The 18,722-nt window shown below is 46.3% G+C and overlaps 2 protein-coding genes and 1 long non-coding RNA gene across 4 annotated transcripts in view; 1 reads left to right on the forward strand and 2 right to left on the reverse strand.

Annotated features, from left to right (window-relative positions):
- LOC106811808 lies at window positions 1–4,287 on the reverse strand. 2 transcript variants are annotated; one of them, XR_001394203.1, is made up of 3 exons: window positions 3,939–4,287; window positions 2,131–2,272; window positions 1–38 (listed from the first exon to the last, which is right to left on the reverse strand). It is a non-coding gene; the product is annotated as an uncharacterized LOC106811808 (long non-coding RNA). The 2 variants fall into 2 exon arrangements; XR_001394204.1 differs by lacking the exon at window positions 1–38 and adding an exon at window positions 426–441.
- Window positions 4,288–9,648: 5,361 nt separating this feature from the next.
- Window positions 9,649–13,028, reverse strand: LOC106811800 (monocarboxylate transporter 13-like). The gene is made up of 3 exons (XM_014815520.1): window positions 12,212–13,028; window positions 10,131–10,234; window positions 9,649–9,678 (listed from the first exon to the last, which is right to left on the reverse strand). Exons 1-3 carry the CDS (start codon window positions 12,990–12,992, stop codon window positions 9,649–9,651), a joined length of 915 nt encoding a protein of 304 aa, XP_014671006.1. The 5' UTR covers window positions 12,993–13,028.
- LOC106811807 (protein IWS1 homolog) overlaps window positions 10,204–18,722 on the forward strand; it is a 46,626-nt gene continuing 38,107 nt past the window's right edge. Inside the window, exon 1 of the mRNA XM_014815527.1 lies at window positions 10,204–10,407. The gene's annotated coding sequence lies outside the window, so the exon portion shown is untranslated. The remainder of the gene's footprint in view (window positions 10,408–18,722) is intronic.

The raw sequence follows: 18,722 nt of genomic DNA on the forward strand, positions 1-18,722 counted from the left end.
GATGAGAGGAGGCCGTGTAGGCAAGACCAGGCCGCTGCCTGCCATAGGACACAGAGAGAGAGCGAGAGAGATGCAGAATGTATGATAGCATGGTGATACAGAATGGGTGGTACAAGACCCAGGACCGTACCTGCAAGACACATGAGAGAGAATGTATGATAGCATGGTATTACAGAATGCGTACAAGGACAGACGCTACCTTCAAGATCAGAGACCGAGCGACGAGTTTGTACTGATAGCATGCGTATACAGAATGGTACAAGACCCAGCACCCTACCCATTGCAACCTGCCAGCGACCACAGAGAGAGAATTGTATTGCATCAGCATGGTATACAGATCGGTACACACGGCCCAGGCCGCTGCCTGCCACGACAAACAGAGAGAGTAATGTCATCGATTAGCATGGTATACCAGAATGGTACAGAGGCCCAGGCCGCTGCCTGCCAAGAACACACAAGAGAGAATGTATGATTGCACTGGTATACAGAAATGGTACAAGCCCAGACCGATACCTGCAAGATACGAGAGAGAGAGATTGTTATTGATAGCATGGTATACAGGAATTGGAACAAGGACGCCAGACGCCGCCTCCTGCAAGACACACAGAGAGAGAATGTATGAGTTGCATGGTATACAGAAATGGTACAAGACCCAGGGGGGGGGGGGATACCGCTACCTGCAAAGGATACAGAGAGGAGAATGTATGATAGCATGGTTATACAGAATGGTTACAAGACCCAGACCGCTAACTGCAAGCGTTACAGAGAGAGGAATGATATGATTGCGATGGTATGACGCAGAATGGTACAACGACCCAGACGCTACCTGCAACTGCAGACACCAGAGAGAGATGTATTTGGATTAGCATGGTATACAGAATGGTACAAGGCCAGGCCGCTGCCTGCAAGACAAAACAGAGAAGAGAATGTATGATAGCATGGTATACAGAATGGTACAAGCCAGGCGCTGCCTGCAGACAAACAGACGAGAGAATGTATGATACGCGATTGGTTTTACAGAATGGTACAAGGCCCAGGGCCGCCTGCGCAAGACACACAGAGGAGAATGGTCATGATAGCATGTATACAGAATGCGTACAAGGCCCAGGCCTGCTCCTGCAAGACACACAGACGGAGGAATGTATGAAAAAATAAGGCTGAATATACAGAATAGTACAACCCAGACGCTACCCTGCAAGATACAGAAAAGAGGAATGTTACTGATAGCATGGTATACCAGAATGGTCACAGACCCGACCCGCTACGCTGCCATAGACACAGAGAGAGAATGTATGATAGCATGGTATACAGAATGGTACAAGACCCAGACCGCTACCTGCAAGATACAGAGAGAGATGTATGATAGCATGTATACAGAATGGTACAAGACCCAGACCGCTAAACTGCAAGGTATCAGAGCAGACGAATGTAATGATACGCATGGTATACAGAATGGTACGAAGACCCAGCACCGCTACCTGGAAGACACAGAGAGAGAAGAGAGATTGTATGATAGCATGCGCTATACAGAATGGATACAAGACAACCTTGACCGTACCTGCAAGTGCAAGGACAGAGAGAGAGAGAGAGAGAGAGAGAGAGATGTTATGCGATTAGCATGGTATACGAAATTGGTTACAAGACCGCAGACGTACCTGCAAAACAGAGATGAGAGCGATTGATATGTTAGCATGGTTACAGGCCTCATACAGAAATGGTACAGGCCCATACCTCTGCTGCCCAAGGACAGCAGGAGAAGAGCGATTGTTGCCCTAGTGTGATATTAAGAATAGTACAAGATCCGGACAATGAGAGAGAAGAGAGAGAGAGAGAGAGAGGAGGGCCGTGAGACTCGAGAGAGAGAGAGAGGATGTAGCAGAGAAATAATGTGAAACATAGAATTGTGGATCATTTGTTAAACGGTTCTGTTTATTCTATACATATTACAATACATATACATATATATACATATACATATAATATTACATTATACATATACATATACATATACATATACATTATACATATAATATACATATACATAATGATATACATATAATAATAGTTTCACATTTGACAGTAAGTCTGTGACATCAAGTTTAGATGTGTCGATGCAGCGTATATACGTACCTGTCACAAGACCGTAGGTGAATAGAGAACGTAGACACTGGTAGCGAAGTTAACTAAGGATGCATCCCGTGGCAGCGACCAACCCTCACCTATGATCACCGGTCTAATGCCATACTGCCTCGCTAGTACACTAGCAACGGAGCTGCAAATACACGGGGATTAAAATTTATAGAGATCCAGTCAAACATTGCTTCAGGAGACACCTCGATAGAATGGTGCTGCAGTGTGTGCGTGCGTGCGTGCGTGCGTGTGTGTTGCGTGCTACGTGCTTGTTCTGCTGTGCTTGCTGGGTGTTGTGCGTGCTGTCGCGTTGCGTGCGTGTGTGGTGTACGTCGTGTCTGCGAATCATGTGTGTCGTGCATTGTGTATAGACATTTCTGTTATATGCGTAAAGGACACTGGTGTTTCCTTTGAATAGCCCTCATGCACAGATTTAATAAGATTTACAGATATTCCTTCCCTGCGCTCAGAGGTTGTGGTCCTTCTGACATTGATAATATTCCTGGGTAGTCCCCACAGACTATTATATATATATATATACAATATTATATATATTATAATATATATATATATAATATCTATTATATATATATATAATATCGCTCTGACAGCTGCAAGCAGGAAACGTCTGTAGGCCATCTCTACAGAGAATAGGCATGCAGGAAAGTGGAATTGATAGATTGGATAGACATGTTTATCTGTCTTAGTTATACTTATCAAATACGTGTGTGCTAAAGCGAGGCGAGAGCGATGAGAGGAGAGTGAGAGTGAGTGAGAGAGAGTGAGAGTGAGAAAGAGAGCGAGACAGCGAGAGAGAGCGAGAGAGAGGGAGAGACAGAGAACATGCGTGAATTAATGTTCTAGATCTATGATATATATTATAGACAACCTGCAGGAACAGCGTGTATTGATCGGGTAATGGCATCTTGCAATAGATACGGGTGCATGTACGTAACCCTACAAATAACTAGCGGGAAAAAAAAAAACCTGTTTGTAGGGTGGGGTTGTCGTTTTATCTGAGACACGTGCATTTGAAGTTTGAACCCTTTACACAGCTGGTGCCACTGTCTGGGTACATACAGGAACATGCGCAGGCAGGCGCACACACGCAAGCGCCGACACACGCGTGCATGCACGCACACACGCGCACACGTGCACGCACACACGCGTACACGTGCACGCACACACGCGTACACGTGCACGCACACACACGTACACACACGTACATAAGCACGCGCACGTACACATGCACGCATACGCACGTACACACACGTACATAAGCACGCGCACGTACATAAGCGCACATGTGCACACGTGATCACATATGCACGCAGACACGTACACATGCACGCACACACACACGTACACACGCACGCACACGCTCACCCGCGCGCACATACGCACGCATGCACGCATATACACGCCTGCTATGCCCTATGCTGCGAGCATGGCGTGTGATGTACAGTGTGAGTAGATCGGGCTATATGTATCATGTGCCGTGTATGTACCGACGTGCACGAGAAAACGTTGATCGAGCCATATATATGCGCATATATAACATATGTACATATTATATATATATGCACATGTTATATTCGAGCACATTCGTTATTAGGAGTGTATACCTATAGCCAGGCCACCGACAGACACATTGATAATAATCAAGAGTAGATAATAACACAGAGAGAGAGAGGGTGGAGATCGAGAGAGAGAGAGAAAGAGAAAGAGAGAGAGAGAGAGAGAGAGAGAGAGACGGAGACAGCGAAAGAGAGAGCGCTACGTATATATGCACACGTACTATACCTTACCGATCAGGAATTTACTTCCCAGGTGTATGGACCCAATCCAGGCAGTCACTCCTTTCGACTGTTTGAAATAGTCGAGGAATTCAACGTAGAAAACCGCAAAGGACATGCAGATACCGAATGTGACAAAGTTAGCACTGAAGGAGGCAACGAGGACGACCCATGCCCAGCCTCTGTCAATGTTGTCGCCTCTCTTTCGACCCTCCATAATGGCGACAGTGTCGTTGTAATATCCACACACGACTTTACGATGTTCAGCATTTACTGCTTTACACTCATGGCCGGCCTAATTCGCTCCCAGCTGTTGTTGCTGCGTGTCCGTGCATGTGTGTGTGCTGCTAGCCATAGCTACTGCGACACTGCCTCTTTGTTCATATCTGGCAGCGAGGGATGTCATTATTGACAGCATGGGTGCGTTGCGCCTGCCTGCCTGCCTGCCTGCCTGCCTGCCTTGTTGCCTGCGTGCCTGCCTTACTAACCCGGCCTTGCCCCCTCTCTCCCTCCGGTTATATAGGCTCCGAGTCTCAGAATCTAGGCAGCGAGGACGTAGCATGACTCGCATATATCATGTGCTAACAGTGTTTGCGTACTCTCCCTCTATCTATAGTTCGTCTGCCCCTCTGCTTATCTCCCCCGCTCACTATCTATCTATCTATCTATATCTATCTATCTATCTATCTATCTATCTATCTCTATCTATCTATCTATCTATCTATCTGTCCGTCCGTCCGTCCGGCCGTCCGTCCGTCCGTCCGTCTGTCTATCTATATATCTATCTATCTATCTATATATCTATCTATCTATCTATCTATCTATCTATCTATCTATCTATCTATCTGTCTGTCTGTCTGTCTGTCTGTCTGTCTGTCTGTCTGTCTGTCTGTCTGTCTGTCTGTCTGTCTGTTTGTCTGTCTGTATCTCTCTTGCTCGATCTCTCCCCACTCTCTTTCTCTCTCTTTCTCTCTCTCTCTGTCTGTCCGTCTCTCTCTCTCTCTCTCTCTCTCTCTCTCTCTTTCTTTCTCTCTCTCTCTCTCTCTCTCTCTCTCTCTCTCTCTCTCTCTCTCTCTCTCTCTCTCTCTCTCTCTCTCTCTCTCTCTCTCTCTCTCTCTCTCTCTCTCTCTCTCTCTCTCTCGCTCTCTCTCTTTCTTTCTCTCTCGCTCTCTCTCACTGTGTATGGCATGTATTATTAGGAGTCACCAAATACTGCAAAGTCCTCGTACCAGTCCAAAGGACTGTAATGTACTCCAGAGTACAACGACCGACGCAGCCGGTACCCATGCAGTCAGGAAGGATAGATATGATCAGAAGTAGATAACAGGGATTCCCTATTATCTACTTCTGATATGATATATATCATTACAACCATGGATATCATATACCTTGGTGTGCCTATATACACCTTTACGTGTGTAGATAATTATGATATCTATGATTACAACAGACTAGCAGAGATACCTGACGCTGCACGGATAAAAATTGAAAACATGGTAGGACGCAATATAGAATGTGAAATGCCCCCCCACACCCCACCGGCTACTTTTTTTTTAGCTCACCTTGACATCGTCAAGCTGAGCTATTGCCATGGGTCGTCGTCCGTCGTACGTCCGTCCGTCCGTCCGTCTTTCCGTCAACATTTGGCTACGGTAAACGATAACTCAGGAACCGTTTGACCCACATGTTTGAAATTGGGTATAGTTGTTACTGCTATGCTCCCATATTGATCGACGTACTTTCGAGCCACGGCAATTTTTTGGCAAAAATGGGAATTGCCATTAGTCAGTTCAGGTTCAACAGATTTTGCTTATTTTTGGTATGTGAATGAATAAGGGCTAGTGGTTTTGATGTTTAAAAAAAAGAAAAGCAAATTGGGTAGGTTTCGGCAATTATATAGCATATTATATAGACACGCAGATAACAAACAGTCTGTGGTGTCACACTCGTCTGGTTCGTTTTACAAGATTTCATTGACAATATCTTTAATGCAAAATTGGTATTTCCTCTCCACCCTGCTGATAAAACGTCTATATTAGAGTAAAGTTTTACAAAATATGTCGGAACGCAGCATAACCTATTTATTTCGAACGCCATCGCTAAGAAACATCAAATCGGGTATAGCGTCATCTACCGTCACAAATTGTGATTTATTTTGGTCTATAAATTATTATTGCGATATACAGATGGCAACCGTGTGCTACCGCCTAGAAAACCTCATACGAAGTAAACACTTCCATGCAACCAATTAACCTTTGACAAAAGTTGTGTTATAGGCAGGGAAACACCGTTGTCACGTGGTATATAGCAGCTACGTGGAATAAGCGTATCCTCTCAATCTTACACGTTACACATCGGGAGCTCCACTTTTCGGCAGTGCCTAAATCGGAATATTATAAAAACGTTAAATGGCGATCATTTAGGTGTAACGCCATCACTCGCCCACATCTCAGACTTTCACATTTCAAACATTTATTTTCACATACAAAATTACACATAATTATCAAAAGTATATAATGGGAGTTCTCCCATATACACTCTTCGTTTCTATAATGTACGTCGATGGTTTACTCAATTAAAACTGACTTCTTCTCACTCACTCATTTGTGTCCTTTTTTGTGGTGAGCTACAGTGTCATTGACACTTTCATTTACGCTTCCTCCTCCTCTTTCTGCCTTCCTGGCCACTATCCTCCTCAATTCTGCCTGTTTTCCACCACCACCTCCTCTTGCTCCGCCTGCACTACTTCCCCCACCACTCTCTCCTTTCGTTCATCTTACCGCTCATTCCTTTCTTCGTTCTGGTTATCTCCTGTCACGTGGCCAAATTGGTCTGGGCTGACCTCAAGTGACATTGAAGGTCACCTTTAACCCAATCCTACCTCCTGACCAGAGACCACGCGAATGTCCGTGCGAAAAAATCTCTCTGTGTCTCTCCTATTGAACGCGAGTGGAGGAAATGCCACACACGCAGGGAAACTTCACTATATTTGTACAGATGTAGACGTCTCTGCAGATGTAGATAGGGCCTACACGTGATAACATATATAGGTGAACGGCAACAATGTATAAATAATTCAGCTGTAAGTCAACATAAAGATTAAAAAACAACAGAAATAGAAAATAATGAACGAAAACCATGGCCATACGTTGGCATTTGACATGTAATGTTTTTTTTACTTATTTTTTCCAATTGTGCTTGCAGGAAAGAGATGGTGGTGAATCTGTCAGTGAGATGTCATGATAGATATTTGTGTGAGAAAAAAGCAAAGCAACAGGCAAGTTTACAGATTACAGATTTTAGTTTACAGATACAAATCTCCACACTGAGAATTAACCACGTAATGCAATATAATAGAAAACCGTACTGATATCCTAATTACAACATATCGATTAATATAGAGAGATAGGGAGATAGAGGGGGGAAAGAGAGAGAGAGAGAGAGAGAGAGAGAGAGAGAGAGAGAGAGAGAGAGAGAGAGAGATTGAGAGAAAGTAAGAGAGAGGGCGCGCGCGAATGAGAAAGAACGCGAAAGAGGCAGAACATAACGAAAGAGAGTGGGAGATAGAGAGGGGGAACTGCATGCGTACGGTTCCTTGCCGATTGGAAATAGAAAACGAGAGAGAAAGAGGTGGGAAGAGAGAAAGAGAAAGAGAGTGAGAGAGAGAGCGAGGGAAAGGTGGGGGGAGAGAGAGAGAGAGAGAGAGAGAGAGAGAGAGAGACGAGAGAGAGAGAGAGAGAGACGAGAGACGAGAGAGAGAGAGACGAGAGAGAGAGAGAGAAGAGAGAGAGAGAGAGAGGCGGGCGAGAGAGAGAGAGAGAGAGAGAGAAGCGAGGAGAGAGCGAAGAGAGAGAGAGAGAGAGAGAGAGTATTTTTTGTGGTGGAATGACGTGTGGCTGAGAGTTTCTGGTTTTCAAGCAATTATGTCGTACACTATGGAAGCAACATTACTAGAAGAATAAGCGCTATTGTACATGACAGGCCTCGTAGCTTCCGACGCCATTCTAAGAAGGTGGTAAGGAAAATACGCTCCGGCGGATTTCCAGAAGAGGCCTTTCAGCGGCAAGATTTAATTTGATTATTATCGGTGCTATTCTATGCTGAGAGTAAAGGACGTCGGTGAAGCCCGTTCATATCTATTGCGCAATAAATTACGCGGCTGGAATCCTATCAGAAAAATCTGCTTAGCAGGAGTGAAGTAACCCTGCACAGCGTGCGACGGTGCAATTGGTAAACGAAAACCCGTACGCGACTTTCAGCTGGGCGTGGACGGCGATGGTGGGCTGAGGCACATGCAGGCGATCAAGCGAATTGCTATTTTAATTGGGTTTCCGGTTGCGTATCGGAGAGTTGGCAGGGGAAGGCGGCGCGCTGCTGTGGCTTTTCACGGGTCTCCACGCGGCAAACGAGGCAAAATGTTGGGGACCGTATTGTAAACCCACGTGACGGCCAAATAAGGTAATGGGCGGCAGGTAATGTGATTAAAACGGGGGACGTGAGAGACGAGGAAGAAAGAAAGAAAGAGAGTGTGGAGAGAGAGAGAGAGATGTAGAGAGAACGCACGTGAGAGAGAGACGGTGATGAGATAGCGAGAGTATGTGTGTGTGTGTGCGTGCGTGCGTGCGTGCGTGCGTGTGTGTGTGTGTGTGTGTGTGTGCGGGTGTGTGTGTGCAAGAGATAGCCAGGGTGTGTGAGAGAGAAAGAGCCAGGGGGTGTGTATGTGTGTGTGTGTGTGTGTGTGCGTGAGAGAGAGAGAGAGAGAGAGAGAGAGAGAGAGAGAGAAGTTGAGAGCGCACAAGTAAGCACGAGGAAGAAAGAGACACATAGGATAAGTAAGAAGTTAGGGGAGAGAGATGAGACGGGCGTAAACAGACATAGGAAGAAAAACCAAGAAAGAACACCACAAATATAGAAGGAGAAGAGAGATGGGAAGGAGACAGATTTCCTCCTGCACACACAACGGGAATAGAGCACGCACTTGCTCGTTAAGTTAATGTGCATTTAACCTGAACTGAGGATTACCGGACGCTATTATTCTGCAGTCAATGCCACCTCCACATGACTAACCTGAATCTACTGGCTATAGCCTCCGCATAGATCGCATCTATATATAATAGTATCCATGGAGTAGATAGAATCACGAGTCCGAATAGAACATAGAATAAATAAAGTAGCGAAAAAATAAATGGTCTATTTTCTATTATGGACTCTTGATAGAATCAAGAGCGTAGAAAAAAGGAGAGCGTACAACGGTGAAATGCTGAAAACATGTTGCAGTATTAGTCGAATTAATAAACTTTCCCCGTTTTATTTTGACGATTCTTTGCAGTATTATTGATCAGCTATCTTACCTTGTTAATATAAAACAAACCGCATGTTCCTACGACTACGAGCAGGTACCTCGAGTCGGTTTTCGGCGAAAATACCAGATTTTCACCGCTCATTATCTCAGCGTAGGGGCATCGTAGGGACATGCGGTTTGTTTCATATTAACAAGGTAGGACAGCTGATCAATGATAGTGCAAAGAATCGTCAAAATAACACGGGGAAGTTTATTAATTCGACTAATACTGCAACATGGTTTCAGCATTTCACCGTTGTACGCTTTCCTTCTTTATACGCTCTTGATAGAATGCAATAGCTAGGACTCTGAAGAATCGAATATATAATAGATATGTAGATGATTCACTATGTCCGATGTGATTTCCGGTGGCAGTAAATCCTAGGAGATACGTAACCTCCGGTACAGGTCCTGCAGCGCAAATAAAACACGCGCAAAAATACGATGCATACATAATTGGACAAAAAAACATTGCACACACACGCATCTACACGCACGCACGCACGCGCGCACACACACACACACACGCGCACACAAACACACATCAATACAAATACCAATATATCAATATCAATATACATATATGCGTGCGTGCGTGTGTCCGTGCGTGAGCGTGCGTGTGTCCGTGCGTGAGCGTGCGTGTGTGTATGCGTCTCTGCGTGCGTGTGTGCATGTGCGTGCGTGCGTGCGTGATTGTACATGCGTGCGTGCGTGCGTGCGTGTGTGTGTGTGCGTGTGTGCGTGCGCGCATACCTAATAGCTATATTACGGCACAGAATTGCCGCAGTGCCGCAGACAGAGCTATGCACGCATGCGCGGGTAGCGCGCGGATACCCCCCCCCCCGCTCCGCTCCGTCGTTCACATGCGCCGAGCCATCCGTCATACGATCAATAATTCCCTGCAAGTCCCGGCAAACCCTCGACTGAAGCTCAACGTTCGTCATTGTAGGCATGCGCAGTGTCGCATCTATAAGAATAGGAGCTGACGTCAACGTAAGGCACATCCAGAGGCAATCGGGAGGCTGTATATACACACACACACACACACACACACACACACACACAGAGGCAGACAGACAGAGAAAGAGAGCGAGAGAGGAGGACAGAGCACGCCTCTTGGATCGCCGCTGTAAATTATTGGTGAGTCTAAGATCTTTCTAATCATTCATTCTCTCCTCTTCGTTGCTACCGGTGACCATGCACATACGGTTTGTCTGTAATTTCAAAATCGATCACACGTTCGGTTTTTGTGTGTGATTTATTGAAATGTAACGCGCGGATATATATATATATATATACAGATAGACAGATAGATAGATAGATAGATAGACAGATATATAGATAGGTAGATAGACAGATAGACAGATAGATAGATAGATAGATATAGATAGATAGAGAATGGAGGCATTTCTGGACGGACGATATATATATATAGACTAGATATATAGATAGACTATATATAGATAGTATATTAGAATGCGGCGAAACCCTCGCGTTATCACAATCCCTTATATATCACAGATATTAGCGATTTATTACGAATTCCCCACGGGCGTCTCGTAAATAGAGAATATTGTATATCATCAGTATGTTGGGTATGTTATAATCATCAGTACCATAGCTGTGTACACGCGAGCGACCAGCGCTGGATAATTTTAATACTGAAGCCGTATTTTGTCATGTGTATAGCGGCAGAATGGGTGCATGGTGTTGCTTTCCCGCAGTGCGTGGGATATAAGTGTATGCAATAACGTGGGTATGTGTGTGCGGAGAATTCCAGCAGTAATCTGATGTCTCAGTTATCGTCAGGTTACATAAATGGAACATCGGCCAGAAGCATCCTGTAAACAACTTCTCATGTAAGGCGTAGAAGCGCATCTGCGTGGATTTATATTCCGTGTATGTAGTTTAGTGTATAAAAAACATGTTTACTGCGCATGAATTCTTTTCTATCATGAATGAGATGCGAATGTGATTTGTGCATGCGTGTGTGTGCGTGCGTGCTTGCATGTTCGTGCGCGAGCGTGCGCGTGTGCGTGCGCGCTTGCGTGCGCGCTTGCGTGTTCGTGCGCGTGCTTGCGTGTGCGTGCGTGCTTGCGTGTTCGTGCGCGAGCGTGCGTGCGTGTGTGCGTGCGTGCGTGTGTGCGTGCGTGCGTTTGTGCGTGCGTGCGTGATTGCGTGTTCGTGCTTGCGTGTGCGTGCGAGCGTTTACGCGTGACGAGTATCGTTGATTTAACTGCAGCGTGGCGTAAATTCTATGTAATCATGCATCAATGTAATAGATATAGGTTCTGTCATTGAGCAGCTAGTGGTGAACTGCTTATTCACCGCTCTGTTACTCCTCTAACCTTGCTGTTAGACTGCGAGTGCAATATGATAATTACTAAGTGAATAAATAATTAGGTGAATGGTACGTCCTTCTAGATGGATGCACACACACGCACACACACACACACACACACACACACACACACACACACACACACACACACACACACACACACACACACACACACACACCTGAGAGAGATGTGTGTAGCATGAGACTAACGACCCTAGTATTAGATTGGACCGTGAGTGGGATATGATAACTACTAAGTGAATGGAAATAATTAGGTAAATGGTACATCCTTCAAGATGCATGTATGCACAATGCATGTGTGCATGTGTGCATGCCTGCGTGCGTGCGTGCGTGCGTGCGTGCTTGCGTGCCTGTGTGCATGCCTGCGTGCGTGCGTGCGTGCCTGCGTGCGCGTGTACGTACCTGCTACGGGCGGACCCAGCAGCGCCGTGGCACCGACCGTGCGTTCGTGCGTGCGTGCGTGCGTGCGTGTGTGCGTGCGTGCGCGTGTGCGTGCCTGCTACCAGCGGACCCAGCAGCGCCCCGGCACCGACCATGCGTGCGTGCGTGCGTGCGTGCGTGCGGGCGTGCGCGTGTACGTACCTGCTACGGGCGGTCCCAGCAGCGCCCCGGCACCGACCGCGAACATGCCGTATCCGTACGCGCTCGCCAGCATCTCGATTCCGAACAGCTTCACCGTCACCGTGGCGAGGAACGCCAGCTTCGTCCCGTAAGCGAATCCCATCACGAGCGCCAGCGCGACGAACGACGTGAACGAGGAACCGGTGAGGTAGAGCGTCGCCGCGACGCCGTGCGCCGCCGTCAACACGTTGTACGCAACCAGGCAGTCGACGCGGCGATCGTTGCCTAACAACGCCGTCGTGAGGCGGCCGGCGGCGTTGGCGACGCCAACGACGGAGAGGAGGAGGGCGCTGCTGTCTCGCGAGATGCCGCGAGACACCGTGAACTCGTTGACGATGACGAAGAAGGTGAACGCTCCCGCCGCCCAGCAGAAGTAGTCGCAGAGGTAGAGCGCGAACTTGGCGCTACGCAGCAGCCGCGTCTGCAGCAGCGCCGCGATCCCGCCGCCCGCCGCCGCCGCGCCGGGGACCGCCGGCAGGGGGCGCTGCAGCGCGCCGACGACGCACAGCTGGAGGGAGATGGCGGCGGTGAGCAGCATTGTTCCTCGCCATCCGTACGCGTCGATGATGGCTTGGAAGAGGATCGGACAGAGCAGCGGCCCGACAGCGCCCCCTACGAAGGTGAGCGCGGTGGCTAGCGTGCGCCGCTGCTCGAAGTATAGACTCACGGCGATGACGGAGGGCGTGTAGGCAAGACCCAGACCGCTACCTGCAAGACACAGAGAGAGAATGTATGATAGCATGGTATACAGAATGGTACAAGACCCAGACCGCTACCTGCAAGATTATATAGTCATATTAGCTGCGAGTTCAATTATGTAGGGTTGAGTGGCTCTATATACTCAGCGTGGGCCTGCTTCGTGTATAAGCTCACGGAAGCCACCCGCCTAATACCGCCGCTTAATTACCGAAATAAGAAAATCACATATTCGTCGCTTTAATGATTCGCCTTCTACCTGAACCAACGTCACCATTCACGATCGACGCACGTGATTGGCTGGTGCTATAGTGAAAGCATCGAGGCTAGTGGAAGTCGATTCACGGCTGGTTGCCGTCGCTTTCTCCCCGCTAGTCTGCGAGGAAAATGGTGGTCGCTGTTTGCGACGCGAATTGCTCCACTTTTGTCAATATGTGCGCTACTGGGTAATTACAGAGAGTTAATACCTCACCGAGGCACGCCGAGTGAAAAATTCAAATATGTATAAAGAACGAGACAAACACGACTTTGCAATTAGCAGCGAGTGGTAATTTATTTGCCGAAATGTGCCGTTTGACGTTTTTGTTCAAGGTTAGAATGAACGGCTTTTAACTGCGCGACTGTTAAAAGCAAAATTGTGTTCTTTATTATTGTAGAGTGGCGCTAAAGTAGAATACGTGCAGTGCCCGTGTAGGCGCACTTAAAGGTAATACACGGCCTATATAGCTAGGAATACGTCTGTGCTATAAGTGATATAGCGTGCGTGTGTGCGAGAGTGCGTGCGTGTGTGCGTTCGTGTGTGCATGTGTGCGTGCGCGCGTGTGGGTGCAAGCGTGCGAGCGTGCGTGCGTGTGCGTGTTTATGCGTGTGTGCGTGCGCGTGTGCGTGTGCGTGTTTATGCGTGTGTGCGTGCGCGCGCGCGTGTGTGTGTGTGTGTGTGTGTGCATGTGTGTGTTCGTGCGTCCGAGCGTGTATATGGTTGGGAATTCGCTTTATTATTCGTCGATGTAAATTGTATTATTAAATATCAATGTGATTTTCACAAATCTCTACATACAGTGCATGCCAATATTAGTCCCATGTTCGGACTCGAAAGTTGGATTTTGCACGATAACAACCTCTGTTTGGATTGCAGCTACATTTCCCCGTAAAAGACCAGTAGCGAATCAATCATGCTCGATAAACACAGACAGACATTTGATTCAACACCTTTGCTATCCAAACTAACACAGCGTTCCCGTAGACTCACACTACGTAAGGCATCGTTGCTTTGTGAGTGAAGCCACTGAGACGTTTGGAGACAGTCTAGTCTCCGTGAATGTTATTTGCTGCCGAAATTGCTTCGTACAAAGAGCCTGGCATGAAATAATGGAAAACTATTGTATATATATATATGGACTGTATAAATACGTGTGCGCGCGTGTGTCCCTCTATGTGTGCGCATGTGTGTGCGCGTGCGTGTGTGTGTGTGTAAGCGTCGTTGTTTGGAAGCACGGTATACACAAGGCAGTACTATGATTACACTTCGGACGCTAAACGTTCATTCTTCCCAACTCGTTACATACATGTCTGTGACCGCGATTTCATCACATCATTGAATGGCAAGAGGTTAAAAACATGCCGAGTGCACGGGTAGAGTTAACGCTTACACGACATATCACACACGCGTGGTTTAGAATGTAGGTGATAATGACGCCTACGTTTTAATAACACATCAGCCAGATACACAGAGCCATAATATATCGCCACTGAAATTTATACCTAACAAATCGATAAATTGCTTTTCATAACTATCTCACCTGCTCGAATCTCACCTGCTTGAAACTCATCGTCATAATCATCTACGTTTTCATTTCTAACCCCCGCGCTCACCGTAAGAATACATGCGCTCGCATTTTGCTGAAATTTACGGCGCATTCGATAAACAACAATAAGACTAAAGTATAACTAACAATATAGAATGAATTCGTAATGAGAGAATCGGCGGAGTTGCAGCGCAGTTGCGTTCACTCATAGATGAACCTACACGTCAGGCGTTATGCTCACGTTTCTAATGACTCTCTACAACGACGGAGATTTCAGCCGAACAAAGCGAAAGAAATAATATCGCGTTGCTTTGCGATTTGAATTGTTGCAAAAACACAATATTATTGCAGTAATGATGAATGGGATGACGTCAAGCGAAGTGTATAGAGATACAGGTGCCTTTGAAGTAGCAAGCGTCTTGCCACCATCGTTCTTATATTCATCGACATAATCATTATAATCATCATCATCGTCACCGTCATCGTTTTCGTCGTCATCATCATCATCATCGTCGTCGTCGTCATCATCGCCAGTCTCCTCTTCTTAATCCTCCTCCTCTTGCTCCTCTTCCTATTCCTCTTCTTCCCCCTCATTCTTTTCATCATCACCATCATCATCATCATCATCATCATCGTCATAATAATAATAGTAATAATAATAATAATAATAATAATAATAAAAATAATAATAATAATCGCAATAATAGCAATCTAGCGGGTATGCGCAGCGTACATGCCTATGGCGGAATTCATGCATCCATTAATGACTAGCGCGTTAGAAGAATGAACAATGCTCGCGCACTCGATCCTTTGCCATGTCTAGATACTTGTAATGGAATTTTGGAAGCCCTGCCTGCAGGGGAGGGGAGGGGGGCAAGGGGTCAGTACCCGTAACAACAAAATGAAAGCACTCATGAGCCTAAAACAAATGTGATAAATAACGTAATGGAATGCATTCGTCCTTGCGCGCGTCGCGCCTCTGGGTGTTTCTCCCGACACTTCTTGTTGCAAACGTGTTAGCTTGTCATTGTTCAGTTGTGTCACGAGATTTTGCCTCCTAGGGAATTTGCCGAAGTTACTGTCGTATCTGTCTGGCCAGCTTTTCACGTTGTGGTTTGTAAGGAGTGATTAGATGATATTGTGAGCATCTTGTTACCTTTCACGTTGCTGCTTGTTCCGCTAGTTGTTGTTGTTTGTTTGTTTGTTTGTTTGTTTGTGCCGATCTCCTCGGCATGCCCTCAGCCGCCAACGGTCCAGCTCACACGCAGTACACGTGCCGTTGTTGTCTTGTTGTTGTTGTCATATTTGTTTGTTTGTTTGTTTGTTGTGCCGATATTCTCCGCATGCCATCAGCAGCGCACAGCTCACGCGCAGTACACGTGCCGTGGCTGTCTTGTTGCTGCGTGGCTTGACGTGAGATCATCGTTAGCATCAATAAGATATGCGAGAGGCAGCATAATTAGCCATATACACGCTAATCATCATAATGAATAATTAACTCTCGTAGGTATTCGTCGTTATGATGTAATCAATCCAATCGCTTCCTCCTGCTCTCTTTCCTCCCTCTCTCTCTTTCTCTCTGCCCTCTGTTTCTCGTGTTGAACAAAGACCCACTCTCTCGGTCGATGTTGGAGCATTTATCTGCCCACCTGCTACAACAATGGCTGACAGAATAGCAGGAGACGGGAGCAGATAATCGAATTACTCGTAACTCCGCAGAGCGCATCGATGCGCACCGCCAGCAGATGAATAACCTGCTGTGGTCTACCTCCAGTGACATTACCATCTCTGTGCTTTTGTTCCCAGCTATCGTCATCACTGCTCATGGCAAGAGAGCGAGCGATAGATATAGGTAGAGTGGGAGGGAGAGAGAGAGAGAGAGGGAGAGAGGGAGAGAGCATGAGGAGGGAGTGAGAGACAGTTACCGAGCAAGCGAGAGAAAGATAGAGAGAGAGAGAGAGAGAGAGAGAGAGAGAGAGAGTGCGAGAGAACAAGAGAAAGGGAGAGAGAGAGAGAGAGCCCGGGAGGGAGAGATAGAGTGAGAAAAGAGAGAGAGAGATGGGGGGGGGAGAAAAAGAGAGAGGGAGAGGGTTAGGGTGAGAAGGGAGAGAGAGGGAAGAGAGAGAGAGTGGGGAGACAGGGAGGGAGAAAGAGAAGGCAGAAAAGGGAATTATGAAATAATCGATATGATACTACGCCGTGCCAAGCACTGACTTCACTACTCTCGCCCGCCTCCAAGACACAGACAGTACAAGACATAGGCAATCCCATAGCCCCTCTCTCACACACGCGTGCGTGCGTGTCTGTGTTGCTCTTAGATCTAGTTTGAGTTTGATGTGAGTGTGCCTACTCTGTGTTAGTTGCTGGTTAGTGCTGACAGACGAGCGAACGATGGGATGCGAATCTATTAACTTTGACTAGTATTGGTGCGTGTACATCAAGAGTCCATAATAGAAAATACTCATAGTAATAGAGTTCTATTATGGACTCTTGATGTACATCCATTAGGATGACCGTATTCTTCGGGATATTCTGATAAAGGCTTGGCAAGGCTTCTTGGTAAAGCATTATCATCATCGTCATTGTCGTCGGCGTCATCGTCTTCGTCGACATTGCCGTTGTTGTTGTTGCTATTGTTATTATTATTATTATTATTATTGTTGTTGTTGTTGTTGTAACGTTGATTTGCCACCACAAGTCCCCAGGCACCCGTCATCTTTGTATATTTCATCGTTGCAAGTTGTAATCTTAGTCGTTTTAATCTTCACCGTTTTAATTTTTACCGATGTAATTTTGTCGATGTAAATATGCTCGTTGTAATTTTCATGTTTGTATATTATGTTTAGTATATATAACATTTATAAGTTCTCTGAGAGTCCTGATTCCCGCGGTAAATATCGTTAGTTCACGCTTCCAATCACCATCAGTTTCGCTAGTGTTGACGTGTATCCACGATGTAAGATATACGATATGTCTCTATGGTCTTTAGTCGGTGTTCGTCTGTGATCTACTATGTATATGTGTATGTACGTGCACACGATGTGCTTCGTGATGCGCCTCTGTGGTTTCATGGTCTCTAGTCGGTGTTCGTCTGTGATCTACTATGACAGTATATGTATATGCGTATGTACGTACACACGATGTATGCTTCGTGATGCGCCTCTGTGGTTTCATGGTCTCTAGTCGGTGTTCGTCTGTGATCTACTATGTATATGTGTATGTATACGTGCCCACAATGCAAGCTTTGCGATGCGCCTCTGTGGTTTCATGGTCTCTAGTCGGTGTTCTTCTGTGATCTACTAGGGATGTAAAAGCTTGATGCGTACTAGCTGTCTGTACACGTCACGGCTCCGCATTATACTCCCGTCTAGGCGTTACAAGATATCTCTAATTAAAATCTTCACTCACCGTTATCCTGTGCCTAGGCCGACAGATCTGATCATTATCTTACCTCGTGTCGCTCACGCTACGTAGGTAATACACTCCGCGCTCGTACGGCCTGCTGTTTCAATAAGCGTAATAGCTCTGTGTATTGATCACAACTAAGATACTAAATAATGTAACTATGTATGCATCTATCTATCTGTCTGTCTGTCTCTCTGTCTGTCTGTCTGTCCGTCTGTCTGTCTCTCTGTCTGTCTGTCTGTCCGTCTGTCTGTCTGATAGATAGATAGATAGATAGATAGATAGATAGATAGATAGATAGATAGATAGACGGACGGACGGACGGACGGACGGACGGACGGACGGACGAGTGGATCGATCGATAGATAGATAGATAGATAGATATATAAATAAATAGATAGATAGATAGATAGATAGATAGATAGATAGATAGATAGATAGATAGATAGATAGATAGAAAGAAGGATAGACAGACAGACAGACAGACAGACAGACAGACAGACAGACAGACAGACAGAGAGAGAGAGAGAGAGACAGAGAGACAGACAGACAGACTATCTATCTAT

Source organism: Priapulus caudatus, unplaced genomic scaffold, assembly GCF_000485595.1.
Source record: "Priapulus caudatus unplaced genomic scaffold, Priapulus_caudatus-5.0.1 Scaffold577, whole genome shotgun sequence".
NCBI lineage: Eukaryota > Metazoa > Priapulida > Priapulimorpha > Priapulimorphida > Priapulidae > Priapulus > Priapulus caudatus.

Coding starts and splice junctions, on each gene's coding strand:
- LOC106811800 (XM_014815520.1), bottom strand. CDS start 12,992: ATGCTATCATACATTCTCTCTCTGTGTCTTGCAGGTAGCGGTCTGGGT. Junction 10,235..12,211: donor GCTGGGACCGCCCGTAGCAG/GTACGTACACGC, acceptor CTATTCTTATAG/ATGCGACACTGCGCATGCCT. Junction 9,679..10,130: donor TGACGGATGGCTCGGCGCAT/GTGAACGACGGA, acceptor TTTGCGCTGCAG/GACCTGTACCGGAGGTTACG.